Here is a 17,690-nt window from a genome sequence, read left to right as displayed (position 1 = left end):
GGACCCGCCTGCCGGTCGCTCGGCTTCAGGGAAAGGGAGGGGGAGGGGGGAGGGCCCCCCCCGGACCCTTTTTCGGGGGAGATCTCGAACAACAGCCCCGCTCTTGGGGTTTGGAGTTGGGGGTCTCCCAGTCCCCGGCAGTATCCTTTCTCCTGGGGGAGGTGTGCCCTGCCCTACTTGGAAAGGTGTCTTAGCTTTCTTAGGAGGCAGGAAGTGGGGGTTCGTTCAATCCTTTCTCCATCCTCCTACTGGGGGGGAGTCCTTGGGTGGGGGCTCTCGCAGTATTCTTTTTTTGGAGGGAGGTGTTTCCTAGCTACTCCCTAGACGGCAAAAAAGGTGGGGGATCTCTAGCCCCTTTGATGGAAGCCCCTGCCTCTTTTGGAGAAGACCCTTGCCTTGTTTTTCTTTAAGAGGAGGGGTCCTCTCCCTTTTTTTTTTTTTTTTAGGTAGGTGATGCGGTTTCGGGGGGGAGGGGAGCGGGAGAGGTTTGGTTTCCCTGCCATAGAGGGGAGAGCAAGTTGGTCCCTTCTGGGGTTTCCTCTTCTTTCGGGCTAAAATACAGCGCCATCCCTTCCGGAAGAGAAAACGAGGCTTTCTTGTGCTTTGGCAGGGGTTGAAAGGGAGCGCCCCCCCCTCGCGTTTATTAATTGCGAAATGGGCTCGCCCCACACCCTTCTCTGGAGAGTGATAAAGGGGCCAGCCCAGCGCGTTTCAGGGCGAGGTCGGGGCCCCGTTTCCCCTGCTCCAGCACAAGGTTGGGGTGCAGGGTTAGCCCACCCTTCCCTGGTGGGGCAGGGGAAGCGGTAGCTAGAGAGTAGATTTGGAAGTGGAAGGAGGATTTCAGCTGGTAGGAAAGCGAGTCTTGGAGGGAGCCCGGGGTGGGGAAGGGAAGAGAACGCGCTGGACAGATGGCTGCCCCGTCGCTGTCCTGGCTGGGGAGTCGCTGAGGACCCCCTCCCCGCCCCCAGGCAGGGTTCTTAGATAGGGCTTCCCTGCCAGGCACCATAGCCCCTTCTCCCCACTCCCACCTCCCCTTTTCCCTTTCTCCTTCACAGACCATACTTTGCCTTTTAAAAGAAATGCCACCCACATTCAGAGACACAAGTGCAGCAGTTTGGTGAGCTTTTACAACAATTTTTTTTTGTTTTGTTCTGTTTCGTTCTAATTAAATGTATCGTCCTGGGAATCGCAGCCCATCGCAGCCTGACTCCAGTTCCAGGAAATAAACAGATTAGCAAAGGTCTGTTCCGCTAAGCCCACGTTGGGCTTCCGGGCCCCCTCTTGGGGGCAGGTACATTACTCAAAGGTGCTTACAGGCTTTATTCGACCTCTAAGGAGTTCTCTTATGTCAGAAGTGTATGTCTTACAATGGGTTGGGATGGTAAGTAGCCTCTTTTATTGAGTAATTCAATTATCTCCCTCTTTTTGTCCCTTTCCTACCTGCCTTCCTCCTCGCCTGTAGATCAAAGTGATGCTTGAGAGAGTGACTTTTGATGTTCAAATCAGGATTCTAACCCTGTTGAGCCCTTTTCGACTTGCACATCCTTTCGATGTTTAATGTTTAAAATTTGACGTACACAGTTTGCTCCAAGGAAAAAAAAGCGTGTTACTGTAACGTGACAAAAACCTATGTAAAAGGCCCACGTTTCCCAGCCCTTGGTGTCCCTCTTGTCATTTCAATTCACTGCTTTGTCTCCCGCCTTGGTCTTTGAAGAAAGTGGATACTTCAAGTCCATGGGTAGGAGACAAGGTTACTGAATTTGGTTTATGATACTTCCATTCAAGTTTAGGCTCTCCCTGCCCTCTGCCCCTCTCCCCCCAAAAGATTGTGGTTCAAGTAGTTCCCATTTTCTTTTACTCCAATGTCTCTTACGGTGATGGACGTTTAAATTAAGCAAGTCATTTGTAAAGTACCGTTGAAGCACCAAATCGGTAAAGTGTGTCAATACCCACTCTCCTCTCCTTGTCTCCACTCTCCTTTGTTGGAAAGCACATGCCTGCCGGTGAAAAGTTGATACAAACGCATTACATGCCCAGTCATGGTGGAGAGAACACCGCCTTCGGCTCTCAGTACCCCTCGAGTACAAGGAAAAAAAAACAGCCAACAGAAATGACTTGCAGAACCAAACACTGTACTTCTGATGTGTTTTACAAGCATAAGTTCTCCTGTTAAAAGACAAACACACGTTGAACTTCCGTTTTCCCTCTTGTCCACTTTTGGTCCCTGACATACTTTGTTAGAGAAAGCTTTTTAACACACAGCCCTCTTCCACTTCCGAAAGACCCTGTTTCCTTTTTTTTTCCCCTTCTGAAGAGAAAAAGTTCACTCACATTCAGATGAGGAAACGTGGAAATTGCCTTTGAATTACAATTCAGTGGGCCACTTGCTCTTCCTCTCCATGTGTTCTCCACCGCTGGGAAGCTGTGGTCTTAGTGCGTAAAGTCAGTTACGGGAGGAAGTGTCCGCACAGTACAGTATCCTGCAAAAAAAAAAAAAATGTCTGAAGCACAAACTGAACACACTCTCCAGCATGCAGGGTCAGCCGGAAAGGAATTGCATTTAAAGTTGCCCCTCTCCAAAATTCCTCCTCCGGGGGCCAAGTGCAGAGACTGGCTGCTAACATGGACCTTCCAAGTTGCAGGAGCTACCAAGTCGTCGAGGGGCGCTAATTTAATAACTGCTTTGAAATGTTAATGAAACTGGATGTCTTTGGTCAGTGAAAATTTGAGCAATCATTGAATTTAGAAATATTTCCCGAAACATTTAAAAAGTGCTCAGGCATATCAACACAAGAGTTTACTGTTTTGGGTTTTTTTTTTTTGTTCTCAAAGGAATCTCATGTATCAAATCCAAGAAACCCTAGTAATTATGTCAGACTGTATTTTGGTAGCCTTTGTTTTTGAAATGTCACAGTACTGCCTTTTTTCTCCCCAAAACTGATGTACCAGTATTAGTTAAAATTCAAATTAATGGATGTTGCAAAAAACAAAACAAAAAAAAAAGGGTGTCACTTAGAATCCCTGATTTAACAGCAACTCTCATACACTTGTAATCTTTAAGTTTTCATATTCTCTGGGGAGAGTTTGAAAAGCAAAAGCAAATAGAAATCTCCTAGTGGAAACAAAATCAATTGTGACCAGGAAAACATGGATATTCTGGTTCCTAAAGCCGCTGTTTTTTTCTTAATCCCTTCAGATTTACTCTTCAAAAGAAAAAATAGGATTCCCTAAAAAGGGCTTTCTAATTCACAGTCTGTCCTGTCTCCCAGATGAGGTTTCGATTTGCTCTGAAGGTTTACATTTTTAATTCTTGAAAAGCCGGATTTTTTAAAAAATTTAGAGCTATTTTCAAAAGCCACAAAGGTGGCTTTTCATTCGCCAGGAAGGCTAATCCCAAGGGGAAATTGTTTTGCACCTGTGGAAATGAAGGCTTTCCCGGCTGTTAGAGAGGAGTGGTTGCCTCTGAGTTTGTCTCTTTCTGTCCAGTTGGATATATAGACCATGTCATCTTAGGCTGGTTCGGTAGTATTTAATAGTGCCTCGATCTCTGCTCCTTTCTCTTAGATCTTTTCCCTTCGCTGATAAGGAGAAAAATGAATGTCTTAGGGTTGCCTTATTCTGTTAACATTTTTGCGGATATCAAGTCCCAGAACCATCTGCTACAGGCCAGATCCAATTGCAGTGAATACCTCTATGGTGCAAATTGCTACTGGAAGTATTTCCAGGCTTCCATGGATGTCTTGTGTTCCAGACAAGCTAATTTTGGTTCCTGTAGATGATATCTGTGTGCCAGAGTGACAGGTTCTGACCCAGGGGAGGAGGTGGAGTGACCGGTTCTGACCCAGGGAAGGAGGTGGAGTGACCGGTTCTGACCCAGGGAAGGAGGTGGAGAGACCGGTTCTGACCCAGGAAAGGAGGTGGAGTGACAGAAACTAATTCAGCGCTAAGAGTGAAGTGGCAGAGTTTGTACCCGAGCAAGGCGCTTGCCTGTGCCATGGCAACGTTGCTGATGCAATAAGGAGAGAAGAGGATGGTTTCTGAGATTTCTAGCACTTGGTGTTTAGGAAGCTGATCCGAGGGCTCTCAGCAGCAGTTTGCTCATAGGTGGCAGGGTTCCGTCAAAGTAGATGGTTAGAGGCTGGTTTCATAATTAAGGTCCGAGGGGAAGCGCGGAAAAGCTGCCTCAGGGTCTGGGCAGCGTAGGAAGTTCACTTGGGTAAATGAAGGTGGGATATTGTTCGGGGAGCCCGGTCGCACGGAGTCGGCCTTCTGAACCGCAGCCTCGTCTTTGCAGCAGACCTCTTTTGCTGGCGGTGGTTCACCAAGGGCAGTCTTGGGGATGGCGTGCGGGTTTTTCATTCACTTAGCAATGATAAGGGGGTTCCATGGGCAGTTTTTAAATAAATTCCCCACTCTGTCGGTTGATGGCTAAATGACCGTCGTCGCATCCTGCCACTGGAATAATTTCTTAGCAGAACACAGGTTATTTGCTCAGCATAGTTTCCTTCTGGTCAAATTGCTCTGGATGGAGGATCTGGTATTTTTTTTTTTTTTTTTGTCATTTCATATGCGTGCAAATTGGTGACTCAGCTATTTGTAAGGCAAGTGGTGACATCTTCCGAACACTGCGGGGGCGACAGGACGTGAAGGAACAGTGTGGGCTTAGGAAGCAGATGAGCTCGAGCTGAGGCTGGGCCCTGCCTGCAGCATGCGGTGGGCACTGATGGCAATGCCCACCTTGCAGGGTCACAGAGGTTGAGTGGGCATGTGCGGGATACCCACATGATGCCTGGCACTCAGTGGGTCTTGGTTTTTTTCTCTCCCTGCTGACCTTACTAGAGAAAAGTTCTAAGTAGCATTTACAGTCTGGCCTGTAAACAGAAGTCACAACGGCATCTGTATTTTTGAAGGAAGTCCATTTATCTCTCACTTAGTCGTTTCTGGTCGGCTTATTTGGTTGCAGGGAGTCTGTTGGGGTTGAAACCAAGCGGAAGCCATCTTAAGGCATTTCTTGATTGCATAATGTCCTCATTATAGATGCCAGAACAGCCGTGCTGTCTCGAGCTGATGCTGACTACCTTCCTGTGTTCGTCATTCGCACTTGGGGTCTGAGTCAGTGCTGCGGCCCTGGTAGGCCCGCTGAGAACTGGGGAGGCAAGGGCCCTCGCCCTTCCCCCACAGCTAACTAGTCACATCACCTGAAGGCAGTCCTTCACCCTCTCTGGAGTCTCTCAGAAAAACGAGCGCGGTCTGTCCCAACTCCAGACTTGGGAATTTGGCTGAGTCAGTGAAGGTTTTGTTCGTTCATCCAGCAGCCAGACTTGTCCCGTGATTTTCCTGGAGCAGAAAAGTTTTTGGCGTGCGCAAGCAATCCTTCTCTCCTGAGGACCTTATTTAGAGTCGGGCAGAGGGTGGTGCGGCCTTTATTGGGCCTCGTATTTCCTTCCCACATCTGACCTGCCTTCTGCAGCTTCTGGTCCTGGTAGGGAGTTGCTGTGACCTCTGCAGCTCCCAGTACCCAGCTGCAAGGTAGAGGCCTTAAGAATGAGCTGTAAGGTGAGACTCAGTGTCTAGGTCACACAGATAGATTTGTCAGAAAATCTTGGCTCAGCAGCAGGCTCAGCGCCTGGTTTCCTTGTCCCCGTTGTCCCTCTTGGGGGAGTAGGGGGTGGGGGGGTGCAGAAACCCCAGGGACATAAAGCTTAATACAGTACGGATGCTGTCTGTTCCCGCCGCATCAGGGTCGGCCCTCTTCTGATAGACAGATGGTGGGGAATGGTGGACGGCCGTGGACATGGCAATCAGGCAAACCAGAGTTGTTCACCTACTAAGTCAGTCTCCTGGCCTTCCCAAAGGTTTGACAGTGCCCAACTGTCATGTGAAGATCAAAGATTACCTGCCAGGGGCCTTCTGAGTGCTTCTGTATTTGTTCACGTCAGCTCTGTGCTGAGAAACTGAAACAGCTGAAGTCACTTGTCGAAGGTCACAGAGCTAGTAGTCGGTGCAGAGGCAGAGTTAGCAAGCACCCTGGCCGCCTGTACCCAGAACTGAGCTCTAAACCCATGTGCTGTCCAGGATCTGGTAGAGTGTTTTTGCAGCATGCAGCTGTTAGAAAGATGTGAAGTCCATTTATTGACGAGTTTCCTGCGTTTGAAAAGAAGTGGAAGGGGGTAGAAAATTCAGGGTAGCGGAGGTTACGTGAAACCTCTGAGAGAAATGTAAAGGAGGAGATGTGAGTCAAGGTCGGAGTTTGAGAAACAATGCATGAAGGACAGGGTCGGGCAAGCTGGCTGTCTGGCCAAAGCAAGCCCGCCCACCCTGTCCTTGTGAGTAAAGTTTTATTGGAACACAGCCACACTTCCTCGTGCCTGTCTGCTGTGGTTGTTTTTGTGCTAAACAGCAGAGTTGAGTAGTTGGGACAGAAACTGCTGAACCTAAAGTGTTTATTTGCTCTCTGGCCCTTGAGAGAAAGTTTGCCGGCCCCTGTACTGGTGTGATGTGCCGAGTGCCCAGTGTGCCTGCTGGCAGCTGTGGTCATCACTTTTGTTGTGGTGCTGGAGGTGGCAGGAAAGAATCCCCTTCAAAGTTGGCCCCCAAGACAGCAGGCTGTGCTACCACCCCTCCGGGACCGGCTGCGGCTCTGTCACCCTGGGTTCTACTCCTTCCAGTGGATGTAGATGCCCGAGCCTGGGCTTTCGAACCTTTAAATTGAAGGGATTTCCATTCATTAGAAGTAACTGGAGACGCTTGAAACCCAGTGTAGAAGTGGATCTCAGCTGACATCCCTGCGTGGCCTGACTCAAGGGAGCTGGGCTGGGAGGCGAGTGTCATTTGGCTACATGTCTGTTGCAGGTGGCTTGGAATAGTGCCCTCCTCATTTTCCTAACGGGCACCGGGGCTTAGGTTTCCTTGGGATTCCAGGCCCTGCCATTGCTCAGGGCACCAGAACAGTCCCGGGAACCACGTTCTCAGCATCCTGGGGTGGGAACGGGGAGCGGCTGGCAGCCACACTCATCTGTTTGGTTGCTACACTGATCATAGATGGTTTCTCGTCAGCCACCCTCTGGCCTATCAGGAAGCCCCAGGAAACAGAGTTTTAAGTGATCCAGGCTGCCGCTAGGGAAATGGTCCCACGTCTCTGTTGGTGAAATTTACCAAGGTGTGGGGTGCTGAGGTTGATGCTGTGTGTGTGTAGAATATACCGTGTCCTGAGCACCCCCCAGTCTGTACCTGGCCCTGTGCTGTGCCCTGGGAAACTTGGGGGTGACTGCCAAGAGGCCACAGGTGACCAGAAATTAACAAAGAGTTGTATACAGATAATTGCAGGGCTTTTTTTTTTTAAGATTTAAAATGTACTTTATTTTTTCAATCGTGCCATATTTTAATAGATATACAGTGCTTTCCCTTGGCATCAGTTGTGAGCTGGTTTTGAGACAATTCATTATACCAGCTGGGATGATTATGGATCTCTCTGTGCCTTCGGGGTGACTCTGCCAACAGTGGGCAGGTTCTGTTCCCTTCTGGTCTGTGTTGCTGTGAATGTCCATGCAGCGACAGAGGGAGTGGCCCCACCAGCTAACACAATGTCACCATATTCGCCATGGGAATTGGGTGTTCACATCTGCTGGGCTGGTCTCGCCGTTATTTGCTGAATGCTCTGTGCGTTTGGCTGGTAGAAAGAGTGTGAGGGTGAGACAGGCCCGCAGCAGCCGCAGCTGCCAGTGTGTGGGGACATTGTGTCAAGGACCCTTGCAGAGAACCAACCGTAGTTTTCATGAGAAACTCTTCAGTGGTGTATGGAGTCCCGGGCCAGGTGTCTTTTAAAAGGAAAGTATTAATATTTCGTCTTGGCTGAATGGAGCCAAATTGATTCCTCTGAAAAAGTTATGAAAAAGGAGAGGTCTTGGTCGGAGCACATGTTAACCCATTAGACTTTCCTCTGTGGAATATTAGACATCGTTTGTTCTTGGATGGGAACCAGCATCTTCCCAGCTGTAAGCAGTCTCTGGCATGGTTGGTGTGAGAAGGCTGAGAAGCTCTTTGTTGCTGAGAAGCAGATTTCAGAGGTTGATTGACAGGAGAAAATTGGACTGGAGAGAGAACTGTCGAGCACAGGAGCCGCTTGCAGGAGTGAGAGTGGAAGAAAAGCTACTCAGGCAAAGACTGTGACACTCTGACTCTGTGAAATTCTTGGACCAGGCCGGGTTTTTCCTCAGTCAGCTTGTGTGCGGCCCTGCAGAGATGTTCTGTTGAAGTGGTTTGGGTGCTTGGATGGACCCCAGTGTGGGCGCACCCTGGGGGGAAAAGCATTCCTCCCGGTGTTCAAGGGACTTTGGATTTCTCTTCCTTGGATTCTCATGGTTTCCTGTCCATTTGGGATACGTCCCAGTTGGCTTTTTGCTAGGGCTCCGTGGGCCTTTCCATGCGCCGCTTACTCTCTGAACTCTCCCGAATGTCTTTGGTCAGGTGTTTTTAACTCCCCAGTTCCTCTCACTCACTCATCGTTGGAAGGGCCCTCTTGGCCTCGTGTCTTTGCATAGGGGTAGTTTTTACTCTGAAGCATTTATCCTGGGCCAGGTTGGTGCTACGCCCTGGCCACACGGAGTCTGGGGGAACCCTTCCCACAAGTGCTCCACCATCCTGGAGGTTGGAGGTCCCACCTCCACCCTCCCTTCACAGCCGAAACAGGGTGGGGGGGGGCACAGAGCGTTCAAGGACCTTGGCCAGTGTCTTGGTGCCTCACTTCAGCAGTTCTTGGGATGCTGTTTTCCGTATGTATGTCTTATTTTTTCCAACTCACTCACAAATTTTAGGAGAGGAGCTGTTCTGTCCGTTGACTGGATGGGTAAATGACTCTCCTTCCGGTAAATTCCATTTAATGGCACACTTAAGAACTGGGCCTGGGGTTAGAAAGTCCTAGACTTGGGTTTCAGTTCTGCTTCTTCCTGCTTTGATCCTACAGGCAAAATTTCATTCCATCTCTGAGCCTTTTCTGTAAAACGGACAACTAGTGAATCCCCACTGAATAGGTGTGTGAGTGGGTTTCAGTGAGAGTTGAGTGGAAGTGGAGAGAGCTCCGCAGCCTGGTGCCCGCATGGGAGTTGCTGCTACAGAATGTTCGGAATGAATACCTAACGACTGCACTTGGACTTGATAAGACCCTGAGGTATCTAGCCAGGTGTCGTAGTTGAGAAAACCAGGGCAGAGAGGTGAGGAGGGCTAGGGGTCCCCCACCCTGGGGCTCAGGGCTGGGAAGTGACCCTTTTAGGAACTTCACACTCTCTCTTCACCTTGCTGAGATTGTCTCTACTTAGGGCATCTTTTTAGTTTTTTTACTTCTTATTAGGGGAATTTTCTAACATAGCCAAGAGAAAAGGTGTCATAGATTACCAGGTGCCCGTTGCCCAGTTTCATCACATACAAATACCCAGCCAGTTTAGGTTCTTCTTACTCACCTCCACCTCCCTTGCATATTTTAAAGCAGATCCCAGACCTTGCCTCATTTCACCTGTAAATTCTTTAGTATGCCTCTCTAACTTAAAGATTTTTTTAACATAACCACAAAACCATAATCATACCTAACAAAATTAACAGTAATTACTGAGTATCTCAAATACCCAGTCCAGGTTCAGATCTCTCTGATTTCCCCCGCACAGACTTCTGGCAGTAGGGGTGCCCACATCCGGGTCCTGGCCCCGGCAGGCTCCGAGCCTGCTTGTGTTGAATTGAGGCAATCGGGGTGCTGGTGTTGGGCTTCTCTTCTCCTGTCGTGGGCCTGTGCTCACGGCAGCCCAGGGGGTGTCTGTGGGGTGAGCATGTTACTATGGAATGGTGCCGTGTCACAGAGCTGGTTATGACCACAGCTGAGAATGTTGAGGGAGAGGGAGGCACGGAGCCTTTTGCCCTTGATTTCTGGTTGATGAACCTAGGTTGTAAGGACACTGAAAAACACGTGCAAGACCCAGAGGTTTATTTTGAGAATTTCTGCCTCTGAAAATCCCTCAGTGAGGTTCCCCTCCTCGGGGCTGCCTCACAACCCAAATTGAGTGAAGGTGCCGGGGCTTTCCGCAGGATGAGCCCTGAGCCGATCTCCTGAAGGAAAGCCTTCGCTCCTAGTAAAGGACTATCCCCTCTGGTTGGAGTCGGGGCCCCTGGACGTCTGTATCTAGGCCTGTCCTCAAACATTTGAAGAGGCAGAGCTTCCTTGTAATTTTTGTAATTTTGTCCCTAGTTAATGGATCATTCAGAGCCTACTCAGGCAATTTGTTGAGCATTTGGGCAGTTAACGATCATAACCCCGACCTTCACATTAACCTAGCCGCCTCTTGTCAGGGGCGCTCATGGTCTTCAGGTAATAGTCACTGCTCCCACGAGTGTCCACCTTTCCTCCTTTGTTATTTCTCTCTCTCTTTTTTCTTCTTTCCTTCCTTTCTTTTTTATGTTCATTTTTTTTGTAAACCAGGTGGATCCACAAACCCAGGCCCTTTTCAGCTTCCATCCAGCTCTTGTCCAGAGGATTTCCATGTTGCCAAGCTTTGTTTCTCGAAGGCACCTCTGTCCCTCCTGCCTGGGGCTCAGCTCCCCCTGTGGTCAGCCACTGGTTGCTTTCTGGTGCCACCTAGATAGAGCGGAGGAAGGGGAGATGTGCATTTGTCAGTTTCGTGGGGGTTTGCTGGGAGTGGTCGGTGCCTGCACAGTTGGATCAAGAGAAGTGGGATCTTGCTAGCCAGCCGCTGACAGTGGTCCCTAAGGGGAGTTGGCTGTAGGTTTGCCTGAGAAAATGCTTCCTAGTGAGCATTCAGCCAGTAAATTCAGGGTTATCTTTGCAGAGGTACACTCATGGTTCTTTTCCTTCCTTCCTTCCTTCCTTCCTTCCTTCCTTCCTTCCTTCCTTTCTTACGATTTTATTTATTTTCAGAGAGGGGAAGGGAGGAGGAAAGAGAGAAACGTCAGATGTGTGGTTGCCTCTCACCTGCCCCCTGCTGGGGACCTGGCCTGCAACCCAGGCTTGTGCCCTGACTGGGAGTCCTGTGACCCTTTGATTCACAGACTGGCGCTCAATCCACTGAGCCACACTGGGCAGGGTGCTAGCTGGTTCTTAGAACCAATATCTACTGTTTGTCTGGCACTTTATGCCTGCCCCCCTGTCAGGGGCTTTATCCATATTTTCTCCTTCAATCCTCACAAGGCAGGCTACAGTTATCCCATTCTGCAGATGGGAAAGCCAGGGCTGCAGCTCTGTGTGCTGAGAGCATACTCTAGGGAAGAGGGGAGCTGGTGATGTTGCTTGGTCAGCAGAGAAAAGCCCGTGCCCAACTGTGTAGGCTGGTGGGTGGGACCAGCCGCCTTTGAAACTTGGTGAAAGTGCTGTTTCTGTCAAGCCCATGGTCTGTGATAAGCCCAGCATGCTCCTGTGTCCTCTGGAGTTGGCTGAGTGGCGGCATGCCTTAGGATGGGCATCCAGACTGTTCTCTGACCCGACCCGAGAGGAGGAGCTGGCTGTCACCAGCTCAGTGAATGGAAACTTAAATGCCCCAGAAGCTTAGTTCAGGAGGCGAAAGGCAGAGCTGACTAGGCAAGAGGTTGGCCTCCTCCCAGTTCCTCCCAGGGCCAGTTCCAAGTTGGTCGCCCAGCATGGCTGGTTTGCTGCCCCACTGGCCCTGACAGGCCAGCCCTGGCGCAGCCGTCATCCCCGGGCACTGCTCTGGGAACACGGCGGTCTCTGCCCAGGCAGATGCTGCAGGGCTTCTCCCGCATGCTGGTCTCAAGAGGGCAGGTCTTGATTGAAACAATTCGCGCGGTGGGGCTTCCCCGACTTTTCTTGGGGGATTATGTCACAGTCTATTAAGCGTGCTCCCTCGGCACTTAATCCCGCTCTGACACGGGCTTTGCCGGCAGCCTGGGAAGTGCCACCGCTGAGACCTGGTTGCCTTTTTGTGGGGCCTGCCTTTGTGTGGTTGTGTCTGGGGCCCTCGGTGCTTCTGCCCTCCACCCCAGTTGGCTGGGTTTTCTCTCTGTGGGACAGAGTCTGACGGAAACCGCCCCTGTGCTTGGGCCGGACATGTAGCTGGGGCTCCCCAGTGGCAGTAGGGGGCGCCCCCTAGGCGAGCAGAGGTTGGCCCTGGGGTCCAAGGAGTTGGATAGGTGGCGTGGGCGGGAGGTGCTGAGAGTGCACAGTCGTCTGTCGGACGTCCCCTCCCCGGTGTCCCCTCCAGGACCCTGTTCCCCTCCAAAAATCATCAGAGATTTTTTGTAATACTTTAATTTTTTTTCTGTTTCTCCTAACTCTAAGGAAACAAAGTTTCAGGTATTCACTCCCATTTTGTAAAAAGCTGTGTGAACAGTCCTATGGTAGATTATCACTGAGCCCAGGTGTGACGGGGGCTGAAATACAGATAATGCAGGGAACTCCTCTTTGGCTGAAAGTCTTTGTGTGGGGTAGACCCGCCTTGCTAAGTCCTCTGGAATGAAGGGCTTTCTTCAGTCATTCTTGGTGATGGTGAAGGCTTTGGAGTTGCTCAGACAGTCTCCTGCAGCCCCGCTCCCGGTGTTAGATGTAGAGCAGCCGGCGCCTGGGTGCAGGCCAGCAGCGTACAGCGGCAGGACAGGGACAGAGACCTCAGCTGATGTTGGGCAAGACCGCCTCCTACCGTGCCTCAGGGTGCAGGCCACGTTGGCTCAGCTGCCTGGGTCCTGTATCACAGTGGCTGCCCTGGGGACTGGAGTTTTTGTCATTCGTACCTTTTCCTATGAGGATGGTGCAGAAAAGGAGGTGCTTAGGAACCCAGCACAGAGAAGATGCTCAGAAATGTTTGTGGCCTCAAGTAGGCGGTGAATACGTGGTCTCCCCCCTTCCCTTTTACGCCTTCACTGACCAGGAAGGACAGTGGGCTCAGAGCCAGGAGACAAGTCAGTCCTGGCTTTTTTTTCATGTCATCCCTGGCTCTCTGACCTTGCCGAGGCCCTTCACATACTTTCCCTCATGTCGAAAGGAGAGGGGGACGGCACTGTCCCTTCTGCTCTGGCGGCTTCTGGTTCCAGGAGGGCCTTTCGTTGTGGGCAGCCTTGGGCTTTATGTCTTTCATCCAGACTGCTGGGAGCCCAGACAATTCCTGTCCCATGCATTTCCTGCACCCCTGTCCCAGGATTCTGAGAGGACGTCCCTCTCAGCTTTTTCCTCTCCAGACTGAACTGTCAGGAGCGAAGCTCTTTACAGCATTTCTTCATGGATACCAGTCTCTGCCTCTCCGATCTGTCTCTGGGCCTCCTCCAGCCCCATTGTGTCTGTCTCCCGTGGTCTTTCTCCTGAGGTGTGGCCCCCTGGGGCACACATCTTGTCTCCAGTAGCCACTCTGCCAGTGTCTTCCACAACTTCAGGTGGCAGGACTTTGCCATGCCATAGAATAACAGCTTCTCCCCTGGATTGGCAAGCTCGCCCAAACCAGTTTCCCCAGTTGGGTGGCACTTCCATTGTGGGTGAGGCCATGCCAGCAGGACCGCCTGTGTCCCATGAGAGCTCTGCTTGGTGCTGCCCTGCTTTTCTCAGGCCGCACCCGAGCCAGGAGGTGCCTCACTTGTCAGGAATGCTGCCTTCTCCGGGGTTTGCTGGGCGTCTTCCTGTGAGGTCGGCCCAGGACGACCCAGCCCTGTACAAGTAAACAACACAAAACCCTCACTGGTCACCTCTCTGCACTGTTTCCTTTGAAACATCAAGAGTTTTGTGTCCTGCATTCTGTGTTTGAGAGCTGCCTTTGACCTCTGCTGGGGTGCCTGGGGGGCTGGACCACTGGGTTTCAGGCTGATCTGACCCCTTTGAATTGAGAATGCAAGTGAATGAGTTTACACAGCTCCTCTTGAAGGTCTTGGAGTTCAGGGAAACAGCACCAAGGCAGATAAGGGGGGTGACGCAGTGAGGCCCCGAGGGGTCCTCGGAGAAGTGGTCAGTCTGTCATTTCCCCACAAAGCCGGCTGCCCCAAGAGCTTGTTCCCATGCTGGCCGCTGGCCCGTGGGAGCGGCCAAAGCCTTCTCTGCCTGGAGTCGCTCCCTCTGTCGTTAGCCTTTGGGTCCTGGGTTTGTCCTGTTACTTTTCCTCATCTTTGGTTTGGGTCCTCGGCAATCGGTAAGGCATTTTTTAAGCCTTCACACATACTTCTCTATAGTCATGCATGAGGAACTTGGGGAATGTTTTACATTTTTAAAATTTTTATTTATTTTTAAAATCAGCTTTTGTACTTGTGAGCACTGTGTCTGTGGGTTTGGCTGAAAAGTCGGGTTCATTTCCCAGCTACTCCTTTCTCAACCCTGTTTGTCCCCCCACCCCGCCCCGCCCCACAGACATGTAGATATTCAGGGTCCCATTGGCAGCTCTGCCGTGGTGGGAACTGGGGGAGGGCAGGTACTTAAGGGAGCTGACAAAGTCAAGAAACCCAGGCTCAGGAGCCAGGAGGGATGCCCAGAGGTGAGGCCGGGCGGGTTGGAAACCAGGCTGAGCCGCAGGTGGGGCTAGCCCTCCCGCAGGTTCTCTGACTGCCCTTGACGGAGGGCCTTAGAAGGGGTCTGGAGCCCGAGACCCTTCTCCTCACCCCTTTTAGCTATGCAGTCGCCCCTGCCTCTAGCCCAGAGCCATGGAGTTTATGGTGTGGGTCAGACTGCAGAGCCATGGGTCTGGCGGGGCTTTGGTGTCCTCAGGCCTGCCTGTGGGTGGGGCCCAGGACCTGGCACAGAGCCGTGGCCTTCTCACCACTGTGCGTGGCTACTGCCCTCAGCTTGTAGGACACATCCACAGGCCTGGGGCCGAGCAGTGAGCCCAGGTCACACACACTGGGAGGGGTGCTGGTCCATCTTCCCTGAGAGACTCAGCGTCTGTGGTCAAGTGAATTTCAGAAGTGCCCTGAGGCTGAGCTGTACGGGTTTCTTGACTGTCTGACTTCTGGGAACCTCTGTCCCAGCATTAGGTGTTGTGGTTCCCCCAGGTGGGGAATTCCCTCAACTCATTTGACCACAGAACCTCGTCACTTTTCTTCTTAGAGTTCTAGTCCTCGGGAACAGTAGGGGAAATACTGTTCCAGCAGGGTTGGCCCTGTCCCCTTCCCCAGCCCCTAGCAGGGTCCCTGAGAGCAGGTGCAGTCCTTCGGGAGGAGGACACGGTAGGACGGGAGGCAGTGAACTTTACTTCCCTCCAAGGCCTCTGGTGGGGGTTACAAGTCTGGTTCGCAGCAGCTGGGCCCTCGGTTCCCATCAGCCTTGGCCAGCCCACAGTCCATGGCCCTCGGCGGCTTCCTCTCTGCCTGTGTTCATGTTGGCTTTGGGCTTGGTTTGTAGGGAAGATGGTGAGCTGGAAGAAGGTGAACTGGAAGACGACGGGGCGGAGGAGACCCAGGACACCACTGGGGGGCCCGAGAGGGGCCGGAAGGAAAAGGGGGAGAAGCATCACAGTGATTCGGACGAGGAGAAGTCTCACAGGAGACTGAAGAGGAAGAGGAAGAAAGAGCGGGAGAAAGAGAAGAGGAGATCGAAGAAGAGGAGGAAATCTAAGCACAAAGTAGGTCTGCAGGGTTCAGGGCCCTAGGCTTGGCCTTGAACCTGGCTGAGAGCCTCAGGGGCCTAGCTTGTCTTGTCAGGCCAAAGACCACTCTTAATAGTGTTGTTTCCCCTTCCCCACATTGCTCAAAGGCCTTTTTAAAAAGAGTTGGTAGCTCCTGCCCCATTGGCACTCAGGGCCCCTAGGTGAGGTGTTTCCTGGAGAGTGCAGAGCCCCCCGGCACACTCCAGTGGTGCTTGTCGCTGGCGGGCTCTGCTGGAGTGGCCTGCCTGTCCTGCAGTCCCTGAGTCCACCCTCCTGTCATTGCAGCGCCACGCGTCTTCCAGCGATGACTTCTCCGACTTCTCCGACGACTCGGACTTCAGCCCCAGCGAGAAGGGGCACCGCAAGTACAGAGAATACAGCCCCCCGTACGCGCCGGTGAGTGGCTGCAGGGTGGGGCTCCGTGGAGCAAAGCTGCCGTATTCACCGAGCACTTTGCTGTGCTGGGCGTTCTTGTGTGGCACTCTTGTGGGTTTTAATCCTGCAAGATTAGGTAGTGTTTTTATCCCCACTTTACAGGCGAGGAAATAGACCCAGAAAGTGTCAGCCAGGTTGTGCAGCCCTAGCGTGCAGGAATGGGGGTTTGGGCCCCGTCGGTGGCTGGCCTCTGCTAAGCCATGCTGTCGGCACTTCTCGAGGCCGCCTCTCCCCGTGGCCTTGGCGTGTGTCTCCTGTCGCCAGGAAAGATCCTGGTCTGTCCCTGTCATAGCTGACTGCTTTCCACTGTTCAGAAATGACTTTTGTGGATATTGGTAAGGGAATGAAATGGTTACAAGAGTAAATTACATTGTAGCTCTGACCTTAAACACGAAGCTAAATTATTTGTTCAGTGTGCACACTATTTCCCCCAGCAAAACTGGTAAGAAAGAACACTGATGTAGATTTTCAACTTCTGATAAAAAATGCTTTTAAAGCAAGTAGCTCTTAAATGTGTCCTGGGTGTCATGTGACTCAGCATCACCTGTCACGACAGACATTTTATTGTAAGATACAGCTGACATTGATCTACTAATGTAGATTCAGACTTTAAACCTGAAGGAGGCTGGGAAGGGAGGCAACGCCGTGACCTTTACTTGGGAACTGGGCGTTGCGGCCTTTTAAGGTCTGCTAAAGTAGTCGTGTGTGTGCCTATCTCCCTATGTTTTGTATTTTCTCTCTTTTATAATGAGTGTGGGTTACTTTATATTAACAGACTATTTTTTAGAGCAGTTTTGGGTTTATAGGAAACTGACCAGAGCGTACAGTTCCTCACCCAGCCACCTCCTTGCTCCTGATTACGAATGTCTTGTATTGAAGTGGCGCATTTGTCGTAGCTGATGAGCCAATATTGACACATGATTATTCGAGTCCACAGCTTTACGTTAGGGTTTTACAGTTCCTTGGCTTTTGACAGCTGCATAAAGTTATGTACTTGCCATGCACTATCATATGAAATAGTTTCAGTTCCTTAAAAACCCCCTCCCTCCCTCCTTGAGCTTCCAGCAACCATGGGTGTTTGTACTGTCTCCGTGGTCGAGCCTTTTCCAGAATGTCATGGGGCTGGGCTCACACGGTGTGTCGCCTTCTCAGTCTGGTGGTTTCCAGTGAGCAGCGTGTGTTTCACAGTTGCACTGTGTCCTTTCATAGCTCCAGAGCACATTTCTTCTCGCTGCTGAGTGAGAAACACTCCATTGCCTGGATGTGCCACAGTTCGTTTATCCATTCGCTGCCCGAGGACATTTTGGTGGCTTTCATTTACATATATATTTAACTTCATCCATTGTTTCTTGGCGCTAGCACGTTTTGTTGGGAAAGCGTTATTTAAAATGGCTTTCTAGCCCTGCCCAGTGAGGCTCAGTTGGTTGGGCGTCTTCCACAAAGTAAAATGTCACTGGTTCGATTCCTGGTCAGGGCACATGCCTAGATTGCAGGTTTGGTCCCTGGTTAGGGTGCTAATGAAAGGCAACAGAATGATGTTTCTCTCCTCCTCTCTCTCCCTCCCGTCCCCTTTCACTAAAGTAAATAAATCAAATAAAATGACTTTCTAGTTGGGTTGCCAACCAAGTCATTAATTGAATTCCAAGGCCCCGGAAAACTTTGTGACTGAGAAGCATCCTTTTTGCCTGC

The 17,690-nt window shown here is 51.2% G+C and overlaps 1 protein-coding gene across 6 annotated transcripts in view; it reads left to right on the top strand.

Annotated features, from left to right (window-relative positions):
• The window catches only part of ZC3H4 (zinc finger CCCH-type containing 4), a 40,627-nt gene that overhangs the window by 1,723 nt on the left and 21,214 nt on the right, over window positions 1–17,690 (top strand). For 4 of the 6 annotated variants that reach the window (XM_036012459.1, XM_028529435.2, XM_028529432.2 and 1 more), the window contains 2 exons: window positions 15,323–15,542; window positions 15,852–15,962. In XM_036012459.1, the coding sequence (XP_035868352.1) occupies window positions 15,323–15,542; window positions 15,852–15,962 (331 nt within the window). Of the gene's footprint in view, window positions 1–1,055; window positions 1,118–15,322; window positions 15,543–15,851; window positions 15,963–17,690 lie in introns of all 6 variants that reach the window. The other 2 variants (XM_028529434.2, XM_028529433.2) reach the window with 1 other exon arrangement.

The sequence above is a fragment of the Phyllostomus discolor genome, chromosome 12, assembly GCF_004126475.2.
Source record: "Phyllostomus discolor isolate MPI-MPIP mPhyDis1 chromosome 12, mPhyDis1.pri.v3, whole genome shotgun sequence".
NCBI lineage: Eukaryota > Metazoa > Chordata > Mammalia > Chiroptera > Phyllostomidae > Phyllostomus > Phyllostomus discolor.
The sequence above is the reverse complement of the archived record's forward strand: the minus strand, read 5'-3'. Positions and strand labels throughout refer to the sequence as shown.